The sequence below is a fragment of the Semicossyphus pulcher genome, unplaced genomic scaffold (genome assembly GCF_022749685.1).
Source record: "Semicossyphus pulcher isolate SPU_LCO1_2020_fin unplaced genomic scaffold, fSemPul1.0.p SCAF_20, whole genome shotgun sequence".
NCBI lineage: Eukaryota > Metazoa > Chordata > Actinopteri > Labriformes > Labridae > Semicossyphus > Semicossyphus pulcher.
In genome coordinates this window covers 3887602-3900058 of record NW_027211694.1, presented here as the reverse complement: position 1 = coordinate 3900058, position 12457 = coordinate 3887602, and the positions used below count along the sequence as shown (strand labels likewise).

The window sequence follows — 12457 nt, the reverse complement described above, 5'->3', positions numbered from 1 at the left end:
CACAGTCGAGCAATAACAGAACGTGATGACGTTGCTTCCAAGTGAGGTCGCGTTGTGTTCAGGTCCTACATGTAAAATATATTTATCCACTTTCTACTTTTACTTTCAGAGGTAAGATTGTTAAAAACTAACACTGAAAGCCCTTTCAAACGTTAATTAAGATAAATGAACACTAAAATACACACTTTCAAGAAGTTACAGGTTGCTGTTTGTTTAGGTCTCAGTCACCTTAAGCGGCAATGATGTGTTTGTGTCCTAAAGGAAACGGCAGTGTCGGGGGCGTGCGAGGTGAATGAGTTTACGGCGGTGTTGAGACGTTAATTTAAAAATATTGTCTTTATAAAATATAAACTATAAACCTACCAGGCTCAGTAAATGGTACTGAGTACATGTATAAAACCATTTTGGGCTTCGTAAGTACAATTATGAAGTACTTGTACACTTCGTAATTATGTATTTTTAACTAGGGTAATTAATTTGGATATCTTTTGCTCCTCTTTTACCAGCTGCAACATAATTTACACACTTTAATTAATATAATATAATGAAAACTTAATGAATAGTAACTTCACCACCACACATTTTTCCTGTGTACCTGTCAACGAAAAGAAACCTGAAAATAGTTAACCAAAAGACTCACGGAGTTTGATGCACGTTCCTCATAAGTTCACTAGCTCTCAGAGACACCTGCAATGCACGTGAGGTGCATATTAACCTTAGACTTCACATTGTGCACTTCAGCAGGTGAGTTGAGTTTATGTTTGACAAAGTTCAGGTTGACATCCCCCCCAACTTTGTCGGCATTGCAGGCTGATTATGCAGCATGCACATTACATAATATATGTCTTGCCTTTTATGTATAGAATAAGTAGAGTGGTTAGGGGTAGATATAAAAAAAGATACACACATTTAGAGCATGTAAATCTGTTTCTAAAATAATAAGTGTGGTTTAAAGTATAAGTATAAACAGTAGTATAAATATGAACATGATATAGTTCATATAGGCTACTGTATTGAATGTAGTATAGTAGCTTGTATAGTAGTGTGGCAGTAAAAGTCAGCAGACAGTGTGGCAGAGGCACTCATGTCTTGTTTCTAGTATCTGTTGTTGTAGTTACATATTTTGTATATTTTGTAAATAAAGTACAATAGAAGAAACCCCTCAAGGTTGGGATCTGAACTAGGTAAAAGGTGCATGATGGGCAAAGTCCTCCAACACGTTTACAGCAGTCATCCTTATGCAAGACATACCCCCCCTAATGTACACACACACACACACACACACAATTATCTCCACATTGCAGATATATCCCTATAATCAATATTATTACACCTTAAAAAGTCATCAATACAGATATAGCACTCATGAAAGGGGTGTTTGACGGTAATAATTTGGCTTAAATAATAATAATAATATAGTAAGTGCTTCACCTATTCAGAAAATTAAACCAAAATAGTCAAGACAGCGAATTTAAGTAGCTGGAGAACTTTAAGTAGCTGGAGAACTACAAATTCAAGTAGCTGGAGAAAATGTATTAAACATCAGTTTGAAAATAACGTAAATCTGGGTGTATGAAATGTTAAACGAAAAACCCCAAAAGCAGCAGACTACAAAAAAGGTTCTAGTCTAAGTTTATGTGTGTTCAACTTCAAAAATATATTTACACTAAATTTTCTTAAAAATGGCAAATGTTATTAAACTTTAATTCACTTTAGAAACATTGAAATGGGCGCCGTTAGAGAGAATACTTATTCGCAATATTGAGAATTATAAAATGGTATGATAGGGACCATTATTAATATTAATATTAAATTCAAATCTGTAAAAAAGAACATTTAAATTCAACTTTTGGAAACGGAACGTAAAAAACTTCCGGTACATTGTCGGACCTGTGTTGGAGACGGACCGGAAACAGCGTGAGGTTACCGAAGTCTCTTAAGAAGTCTTGCACCTGGTAAGTTTTTATCAAGCTGTTTTTCTCCTTTCTTGTATACTTAGACACCGTTTTCTACAAACACGATACCGCTCCTCTGCTGTTTTAGCAAATGCAATCTGTAAATCTAAATAAATAACGAAAAACGTCAATTTTGGAGATTTATTTCGTGTCCACATCCGATGGCGGGAGGGACTAGAAGCCTCATTGCTGTGAAAAGCGCTGCTATGACTTTGAGTGCGTGTTAACATCTTAGATTCTTTAATAATGTTTACTGCAGACCCCGAAATCCGCGCAGACAGCCTGTTAGCATCCTAAGCTCCTAACTCCTAAAATCTGCTAGTTTTATGCCTTCATCATAATGACCTCTCATAACACTACTTAGAGCTGGGCAGAGGCTATCAAGGAATGCTCGGCTAATAAAAATATAAATCGGAGGCCATTTGAATCAAATAATATATCAACGAAATGTCTCTGTCAACTCTCTTTTGCTAAGGTTTCATATTGAACCAACTACTAACGTACTCAAGTATTTCATTCCATATATTACTGAAGTTATATATTTAATAAGTTATACAGTCAGTTGTCAGTTCATTAGGTACACCTAGCTTTAACCAATGTCGTATTCAAGAGTACAGAAACAAATCCTACATCTTATTAAGGTTATATTAATAACGTATTCATTAAAACTTTGACACGTTGCTTAAACTTTATGGTGATTTTTGTTGTTGTAGTTTGTGTTGGTGTTTAACTGTTGTGCATTATAGTCATAGTTTTTTTTACCATGTTTAAACATAATTACGGTATGTTAAGAAGTCGACGCTTCTTGATAAAGTTTTTCCTCGTTATGTTGTCTATTTTAGTCAACTTGACGCTTGTGTCAGTGTTGTGAAGTTAGCTGCTTGTATATGTTTCTACTGCCTTATGGATGAAATGTTTACATTCCACAAATAACACACATTCTCTGCATTGTTCAGATCAGCCTGCAACCCCCCCCAGCTGCTGCCCACTGCTTCCCTCAGAGCTGTCTGTGCAACACAGAGAAGATGTTCAGAAGTGCCTCCGCGCAGGTGAGCGAGAGATGATTCATACTGAACCATGGATGTAACAAGAAGGGGATAAAAAAAGTGTGTGCAGCAAAATGCACGTAATCTCTTCATACTTTATGGAGTAAATATTTGATCTCATCTGTCCACAGATGTTCAGACAGGTGGTGAGATACAGGAGCACAGACGCCAGCCTCATCCTGGAGAGATGTGAGTAAACTTTCTGTGTCTACTGTAACAGAAAGATTTGTACATTCTTAGATCTTCGGTTTAGCAAACCCTTCCGTTGTTAACCATTAAATTGCTCTAATATTTCTGTGTCTTTATTCCAGCGATAAACCGGGTGCAGCTGTTAGGCCGAGTGGGTCAGGACCCGGTGATGAGACAAGTGGAGGGCCGTAACCCTGTCACCATCTTTTCAGTAGCAACCAATGAAATGTGGCGGTCTGGAGAAGGAGAGACGACTTCAACAGGTACATTGGAATTATAGAAAGCATATTTTATTTACAAGACAGCAAAAATGTCAGTTTGTTTGGAAAGTAAACCGATGGGTCGAAAGCTAACTTTGAAAAGTAAAAGGGCTGACCATTTTGGTTGTGCAATGGTCTTCACACTTTCTGCGGCCTTGTGCCTGCCTGCTGCCAAATAACAGCTGTGGTGATGTTAAGTTAGTAATTTATTGATCGCCAGAGGGGAAATTTGGTAGTTGCTTTAGTAATTCCTAGTTCGTTAATGGGAAGAATAGTGTTTGTTTGAGAGGTAACCATGTGGGGAAAATAATTCTTTTTTACAAATAAACTTGAAGGAAATATTTAACTTATTTATATATTGAGCTAAAGAGATATACATTTTTGTAAATACCGTGTCATTACCTGTAAATTGTACTTAAGCTCCACATTGGTTGCAGTTATCACATTTTGCCACTAGAGGTCACTGTTTCACTTCTCAACACATGACAGATTATTGTTGATGGATCTCAAGGTTTTGAATGACCACACGCGACATGTGAGAGTGAATTAAAACAGCATAAGCACGGTGATACTACGTCTGCGCCTGAAGTATTCATTTCCAACCCTGTTGTATTATTTACCAACCTCATTCAAAGTGCATGCTTCTAAAAGGAGCCATCAAAAGCACTGACCACGAACAAATTTAAAGTTTACTAAATAACAGACCTTCAGTAAGATCTAAAGTTAAAAATCAAGAAATCGTGTTCAAGTCAAGTCAAGTTTATTTATTATATAGCACACTTTAAAACAACCAGAGATTGACCAAAGTGCTGTACAAGTTAAAAATAAACGGCACACCAAAACAACAAAAGCAACAATATATAACAACAGAAAAAATACAAAGCAATAATATGCGTCTAAAACACTAAGAGCAACCAAAGGCCATAGAAAACATGTACGTTTTGAGTTTTAACTTAAAAGAGTCAGTGGAGGGGCAGCATTTGATGGGAAATGGTAGGCTATTCCAAAGCTTTGGAGCTGCCACTGCAAAGGCACGGTCTCCCTTACCCACTAGCCTTGATCTTGGAACAGCTAAAAACAGTTGCTCTGAGGATCTGAGGGGCCTAGTGGTAGAGTAGGGGCAAAGGAGTTTTGAGATATACGGGGGTGCCAGCCCATGTGTGGCCTTAAAAACAATTAAAAGAACCTTAAAATCAATCCTGTATTTAACAGGCAGCCAATGCAGGGATGCTAGTGTCAGTTTAATGCTGTCTCTTTTTCTTAAAGCAGTTAGAAGTCTCGCTGCAGAATTCTGCACCAGCTGCAGGCGAGACAAAATTAAAGAAGGTCCATGTGATTTTATGGATTTTGCATTTCCAATAATCAATGGCAAATAAAGTCATTTATTTCAGACGTTCTTTAAAATATATCGATAAGCATGTTAGGTTAGCAGTTAAAGACTTCTGTTTGCTCCTTTATATTTCAGCCTTTACTATATTCTTTCTTAGAGTGTCTTCAAACTACTGTTGACACTAATGAGTGTTTTTGTGAATGAGGCTGATTCATGTTGTGCTGTATTTCTTGTGACTGCAGGTGACATCAGTCAGAAGACAACGTGGCATCGGGTGTCGGTGTTCAAACCTGGTTTGAGAGACGTGGCGTACCAGTACGTCAAGAAAGGGTACGACCTCGAATGCTCTCGCTTACATTTGTTTACATTTACTCAGATACTGCTCCTAGGTACAATTTTGTACCTACTGTACTTTTTGCTTAATATAGTTAGCTGCAATAATTAATAGTAAATCCCCTAAGCGACAAATATAAACATCTTCTATCTTGATGCACAATCTAATAACTTGTGTATAAATTATTAACTTATGTGTGCATACGACTAAAACAAACAAAAATAAACAGGTCATCATTAAGGACCCTGAAGGCACCATAATTAAACAGAAAGGGGCAGAAACATGTGAATTGATATACTTGTGATACGTCCTCGAGCCTCAATCCTTTCTGCTTGAGGCTCGAGGATTGTTCAATGAGGACTGCAGACAAAACTCCCTTCAAAGCTTGAGGCCCTTAATTTGTGTGCCCTGCCTTCAGATCAAATATAAAACTACAACCCATCACGATCCTCGTGAGCCAACAAAAGACTCCGAACCTTTGAAATCTTTGTGTGTAACTGAACCCGAGTCTCTCTCTCTCTCTCTCTCTCTCTCTCTCTCTCTCTCTCTCTCTCTCTCTCTCTCTCTCTCTCTTCGCTTTTAGGTCTAGGATTCTCGTTGAGGGGAAGCTCGACTATGGAGAGTATGTGGACAAGAACCAAGTCAGACGACAGGCCACCACCATCATCGCAGGTCAGAGAACAAACACACATCAGCCTCTTTATCGGGAATATGACGGTAGTTTTGTTAAATAATTTGTTCCCCCTTCTTTCTCTCCGTCTCTAGACAACATCGTTTTTCTGAGCGACAACATCCGAGACAGAACCTGAAGAACTGTTCCCTCTTCATCTCAACCCAACAACTAGCTACTTCTTTTTGTATTTTCATGTTTGTACAGAAATAAACCACACTGAGGACCTGAACGCCACCATGTAAAGGAACTGACTTACCCAAGAGAAGGGGGACAGAGTTTGCTGTGACACTCTGAAGAGACTGCTGCAGACTGTTAGGCGTCAGTGGAAGCAGAACGAGCCAACCTGTGTAGTATAAATACACATACTTCTTATGTTTTGATTGTGTTACTTGTATATAACCGTTAAGATATCCAGTTTGTACTAAAGGGTTAAGGTGTGAGGACATTTGGAACAAAGAGGTGAAAATACAGTGAAAACTGTTTCTCTTTGAATGATGTTGCAGAAGTTGTAGCTCTGTTAGGAGCAACTCCTACTCCTGTTGAGGATCATAACACAGGTTATGGTAGTTTTTTTTTTCATTTTGCTGGTAAAGACATCTTCTCTTTCAACTCCAAATCAGGATATTGTTTCTAAGAGAGTAAAACTGTAATTTATGGCTCTCAAACCACCAGCCTGTGGCCAGATTCAGTTCCTGCCGTATGTTTAAAACTTGTAGTTTAATTCAGTCTGAGTATCATGACTTGTTTCCAGCATTTTCAGAGTTCAATTTTCCTGCAGTTTGGCAAAATCAAAGAAAAACAAGCATTTTATTGTACATCATTGCGTCCAATAAAAACCTGCATCTCCAAACTTAGTTATGATTTTATTTTAGGTAAACCAAAGATTAAGTGTTGAAAATATCTCCTACTTCTTAAAATAGATACAAACATTAAGGGGGCTGTTTGCCTTAGCTATTCTGATTTATAACCTTGAAGAAAGTTTGACCTGAAGCACAGAAAGTTTTAATTGTGGTGAACATCTGGTTATTACTTTTGTGGAAATTTAAATGAGATAAAATTAGCATTTCAGTTTCTCCGTAACGTAATCTCAAGAGATTTTATGCGACTGAATATGTGGATGCTTGGTTAGTGTGAGGCCGCTGCAGGAAATGAAAACTGATAAATGAAGTGCACCAGAGTGTTCATACCACAGATGTTGCTCTCGTGTTACTTATTTTTTTTTAACCTCAGTTTCAGAAGTGGACAAATAAGCAAACAAGCTTTCTCTGTCACCTGATACTTTATGTTAACATGTACATGTAAAAACCCTTCAATACACAGCAATCCGCTTCATTTCAATTCGTCATTTGACCTGTTTATCCTGCATTCTTTCTTCTGTTTATATCCCTGAATAATGGACAGTAACAACCGGGCATTAGTTTATTTATTTGGTGTTTTTTTCTATCTTAATTTACACCTTGTTTTCTGCTTTCTCACCTTCTTGTCAGTTGTTATCACTCTGATCTGTTCTTCATTTCCTTCCTTGTCAGTGACTGGTTGCATCAGCTCACTTCTGCTGGTTCTTTTCTCTGTAACGGTTTCTCTATTAAAGCCTTAACCACACATTTTGTTTGTGTACATCTTTTACAGTCAGAACATGCATATTTTTAACTCCCCCTTGTTAATAACCGTCTCCTAAATTCACTTTAAAAGCACTTCATAGAGGAAAAGAAAAGAAAAGTGACAAGTACTCTATTAAGATCAAGCTTAAAATGTATAAAATTCATCATTAAATGACTAAAAAGTAAATTATAGAGATACATCTGCATACAAACGAATTTAACGACTATTTTAATAAAGTACATTTTAAATACAAACTTTTATTTTTACGTTATTTGACTCTTTTTAACAGTTTTAAATGTTTTTCGGTACTGGACGTTGATTGGCTGTCCCTATGACAGCGGGGGCGGGCTTAAGTCGAAGGTATTCTTGGCCAAAAGTAATTGGTCGAAAGATTCCTCAAAGTCTTTCCTGATTGGCTGCGTTCCTTGTCAGTTAAACACTCGGGGGGGCAGAGCTGCACGGTCGAACGGGCTTTAAACAAAGGAACGATCTGATTGGTCAATCCGTCGGATCTGGGCGGGGCTGAGAGTTGTGGGAAAACCTGTGGATTAAGTTCAGAGTTCCTTTGTAAATTGTACGGAAGTTAGCAGATACAGACCGGAAATAGTTAAATCTGGTTTAAAAACAAAAGGATAAAACATGAAAAACAGGATAACAAATACACGTAAAATGTAGGGAAGACAGATCTTTAACTATTAACTGTACATTTTACATTTTTGTTTTAAAAAAATCTGTTACGTCAAATTAAATTACCTTTTAACGTTTTGATCTTAACGTTTTAATTATTTTTATTATAGGAATTTAGTTATTTGAGGGTAATTTTAGAAAATCAGTTGTTTTTTCTTGATTTATTAACTTAGTCTTGTGTCGAATTTACCTGAAATTAGACGCGAGGGATTTATTCTGAAAGTCAGAACCGGAACCTCTACTTTGTTAATATAAATATGTGACAACTGTGATAAACAGCTGGAACAAATTAATCACGACACATTTTATATGCTACATGTAATCTACGATGTATTTAATAGTATTTATAAGCACAGCCTCACTAGCTTGTGTTAATTTCTTGTTTAAAATGATTTTGTTTTAATTTTTCGTCCTTTTTTCTGTGTTTGCCGGTGACTCCGCCCCTGCATTCCTGTGTGTCTGGGCTGTGAGGAGGAGCAGCAGGAGGAAAGAAAAGGAAAGAGAGGCTGCTGGGAGTTGCCTGTGGACCCCTGAACTAGAGAGGAGATGATAAACAACAACAACAACAACGAGACTCAGCTTCAATCTGACTGCTGCAGCGTTCTTACATAACATCTATCCTTTGAATCTGTACAAAACAGGACGTCGTGTCTTTTTCTGTCGCGTTTATTGTCTTTTTAAAGTTGCTGGGAACTTTTTCTGGCGGAGTTTGGACTGGAATTTTTGGTCTGCAGGCTGCAACAAAACGCCTCTCTGCTTGGAGGAGAAAGTAAAACACCAACAAAACTTACAAAGAAAAGGACAATTTGTGTGAAATCATGGAAATCCTGGACAGTAGTGAACCGTTTCTACACTGGGACAGGAACCTGAGCGAGCTGTCTGAGGCCGGAGAGATCGACTGTGTGCTCTACACAAATGTGAGTAATCGATCAAAGTGAGGGAAGTGTGTGAGTGAGAGTGGAAATAATCACACTTATCTCACTTTTTGAGGATTGTATTTGACAGGAGGGGGAGGGTAATGTGTGTAATGTGTTCAGTGTGTGTGTGTGTGTGTGTGTGTGTGTGTGTGTGTGTGGTACCCTGCTCTCCATTCACAACTTGAGCCTTGGGGTCCAGGATGCAAGTTTCTCAGCTGTTTCTTAACTTCTTTAGTTTCCTTTTTCTGTCATTTCTTTTCTTTAAAACACATTTTTAACAAGATGCTGGCCACGACTTCAAAATAAAAGACACATACACTCTTAACATGAGCAATAATTTGCAGATATGAGCACTGGGGAAGAACATATGAGAGGTATAACCAGTCAAGGGCATTGCCTCTATACAAGTCTAGATACTCTGTGGTCTAGGGCTGATACTTCTTTCCATTAAATCAATAAAAAGTCAGAAAAAAGTGGAAAAACCACACATTTTAAATTGATTGTCATGCCTGTCAAACAGTATAAAACATAGATTTTATCACATTTTTTATCAAGATAAACAGAGAAAAAGAAAAGTGCTCACATTTTTGAGATAGGGATTCGATAATATTTTGCCTTTTCATCACTAGTGTCTTCAAAAAATACAATACAAAGTTTCCTTAGGATTGCAATTTCCTGTTCATTTAAGCATAAAAAAGAAGCACATATTTATATTTTAGAAAGCTGGAAATTGGATGTTTTAAATATTTTTGCTTGATTAATGACCAAAATTGTTGTACCAAAGTATGGATGTGGTTACACATAAGCTAACTGTGTTAGTGGAAATGTATTGTTTTTAAGCTTTTGTACATTAAGAGCGTCTCTAGCGCTAGATATTCTGGTCCCTAACTAAAGTGTATTTTGCCCTGGAACAGTAAATATCTACAGAGTTTGCACAGGAAGCCAAAAGAGAAGTTTAATATTAGCAGCAGATACAAATAGAGATGTAATGCAAATATTCAGTATTTCTTTTAAAGATCAGGATGCACCAAAAAGCATTTGGAGCGGTGTATAAACAGTTAATAGTGACATCTGAGATGCCATCCTCTCTCATAGCAGTGGCTAATGAGCCTTTATAGCAACCTCCTTCAAAATAAAACACCCAGCAGGATCCGAGGTGTTAAAGGGTGGCCCTTGACTTAGGAACTTCAAAACTACACACTTTCCTTTACAATTAATATAGTACATTTCAGAGCTTTCATTCAATAAATTAAACATGATACAAAATAACATCTCTTAGCCTCCTTTATGCCCCGTGCATGTCGATTAGTTTAAGGCAGGAGAGTTGTAATGACATAAATCAACACGTGCAGACACACAAAATCGACTGGAAGCTTTCCTTTAGCTCACCAGCAGCTCGAGCTTTCTGCAGAAGGACACACTGGCAGATAATTGAAGCCTTACTGGTTACAGTGGTTTACCTCTGCAACTTAAAACACAGTGGAAATACTTTACACACACACACACATGCACAGCATCCCCTCAACACAATGAACCCTGCTTTAAAATGGCCCTCCGCCTTCAGTTATGTAACTTAAAATATGAGTTTCCAGCCATATGTGCCTCTGTGGGTCCAAGAGGAGACAGAGTGTGTGTGTGTGTGTGTGTGTGTGTGTGTGTGTGTGTGTGTGTGTGTGCAGATGATGGGAGGAGCGTTTGGGTTTACAGGGAAAAATCCAGCTGGCTGCAGGATGGGAATCAGACACCACAGAGGCCTACTGAGCCCGAGACACACTCACACACACACACACACACACACAGACTTAACCTACAGACAGGTAAAGACTTGTGCTGTTAAAGTGTTCAGGCTGTGAATGAACGACCTTTTAAAGAGTCCTCAGGCTATAATTCCTGTCAGATTCCTGCAGACAGAATCAGACTGCTGATCTGCTGTTTGTGTCTCTTATAGGAGAGATTTTGGGAAACAAGAAAAGCTGCAGGATTTTTAGAATAACCTGAAAACAATTCTATATATAGCTATTGATAAACTAGTTGATAGTTAATGAGCTTTACATCTTTGCAGCCTCACCTGTGTGTTTTTATAGTATGCATACAATATGTTGACTTTACACAGTTCCCCACAAATCAGGATGCAATGAAAACATCATTATGTAGGAATAAATTCCTCAAATGTAAATAAAACGAACCAGAAATTTCTGCCCGGGAAGACCCGCTTATAAATAGCAATTGTCTCATTTCCCATTGCCAGTGAAGTATACTCCTGTCGGTCTCTTTTCTGTTGCGTCCCCGTCACGTAGTAAACAGTGAAGATGTTACGGTGGTTAGGTCTTTATTGTATCTATTACTCATTCAGTCTGTTCATCAAACTCGGCGCAGACAAATTTGGAACGATGTTTGAGCGCTGCTCGGACGGAGACGGGCAGAATTTGTAGCTGAGATGACAAGGAGTCGCAGAAGGCAGAAGTTACCGATGGAGCATAGCATTGCGCCGGAAAAGGGGCGGAGATTAGCGCGTCGACACGGGCTTTGTGTTCCCATCAATGCCGATTGGAGGAAAGGCGCTAATAACCGGGGCCTACTGCAGAGTCATTTGACCCGGGTCTGAATGCCGATTGTGGCCTCCCATTAAGCACAAAAGTCGGGTGTTGGCGTGTTTTTTGACCAGTGGCAAAACACCAAACATCTACAAGACAAAACCGAGCTACCTGCAGTTACCACTTATCACCACAGGTGTCGCCAAAGAGAACAAAACAGAGATCTTAACTAATAAGGACGATTAAAAACCATGCAGCCTGCAGAAATGACAACACCATCTTTGCACACCTTTACAAACAATGTACAATCCAAACAGCGCATTCCTCTGCTCTTTCTTCTTTTATTTATAGCACAAATGAAGGTGTGAGCGGTGTAAATGCATGTGTGTTTTTTGTGCGTTTGTATTGTTAAAGCATCTGACAACACGTGCAGAAGGTCACAAACATAATACCTTAAACTTTCACTCTGAACAAAAGCCAGGTTGTCTTACGAAGCCGGAGTAAGATGCTGCTGTTAGCGAGGTGGATATTCTATATTTAGTAAAGCATGAATAGTATGTGTGTGTGTGTGTGTGTGAGAGGGTGGGGGATGCATGAATGTAACAGGCCTGCACTGTGTGAGTGTGAGGCAGCCTGAGGAGCAGACTGGGGTCTTTGTTGGGTCTCACTCTCACTTTCTCTCGGGGGTTTGTTGACGCAGGATTCCTCACAACAATGTAAAGCCTCTCAGTCTGAGCGCGTGCGGGAACCTCCACCTTCACGCCTGCTTCTCCCATCATCCTCTCTGTCTCTGCCTCAATCATAATCAAGTTCCTCCGGTTTTAGAATAATCACATTGCATTGGTGTGAAGGTGGAGACGTCTGTCATGTCCATTCACCTACGACCGTGACAATCATATCTGACATCGCTGTGACGTGTTTGTGTGACGT

The 12457-nt window shown here is 38.6% G+C and overlaps 2 protein-coding genes across 2 annotated transcripts in view; both read left to right on the top strand.

Moving 5' to 3' along the window:
• Positions 1-1915: 1915 nt before the first annotated feature.
• On the top strand, positions 1916-7389 carry ssbp1 (single-stranded DNA binding protein 1). The gene is made up of 7 exons (XM_069671219.1): positions 1916-1955; positions 2912-3004; positions 3133-3190; positions 3313-3453; positions 5023-5110; positions 5698-5786; positions 5880-7389. The coding sequence occupies exons 2-7, from the start codon at positions 2981-2983 to the stop codon at positions 5921-5923; spliced, it is 444 nt and encodes a 147-aa protein (XP_069527320.1). The 5' UTR covers positions 1916-1955; positions 2912-2980; the 3' UTR covers positions 5924-7389.
• A 1152-nt stretch (positions 7390-8541) lies between these two features.
• Positions 8542-12457, top strand: part of creb3l2 (cAMP responsive element binding protein 3-like 2) — a 31700-nt gene continuing 27784 nt past the window's right edge. The window contains exon 1 of the mRNA XM_069671651.1: positions 8542-8993. Within this exon, the coding sequence (XP_069527752.1) occupies positions 8895-8993 (99 nt within the window). The 5' untranslated portion in view covers positions 8542-8894. The remainder of the gene's footprint in view (positions 8994-12457) is intronic.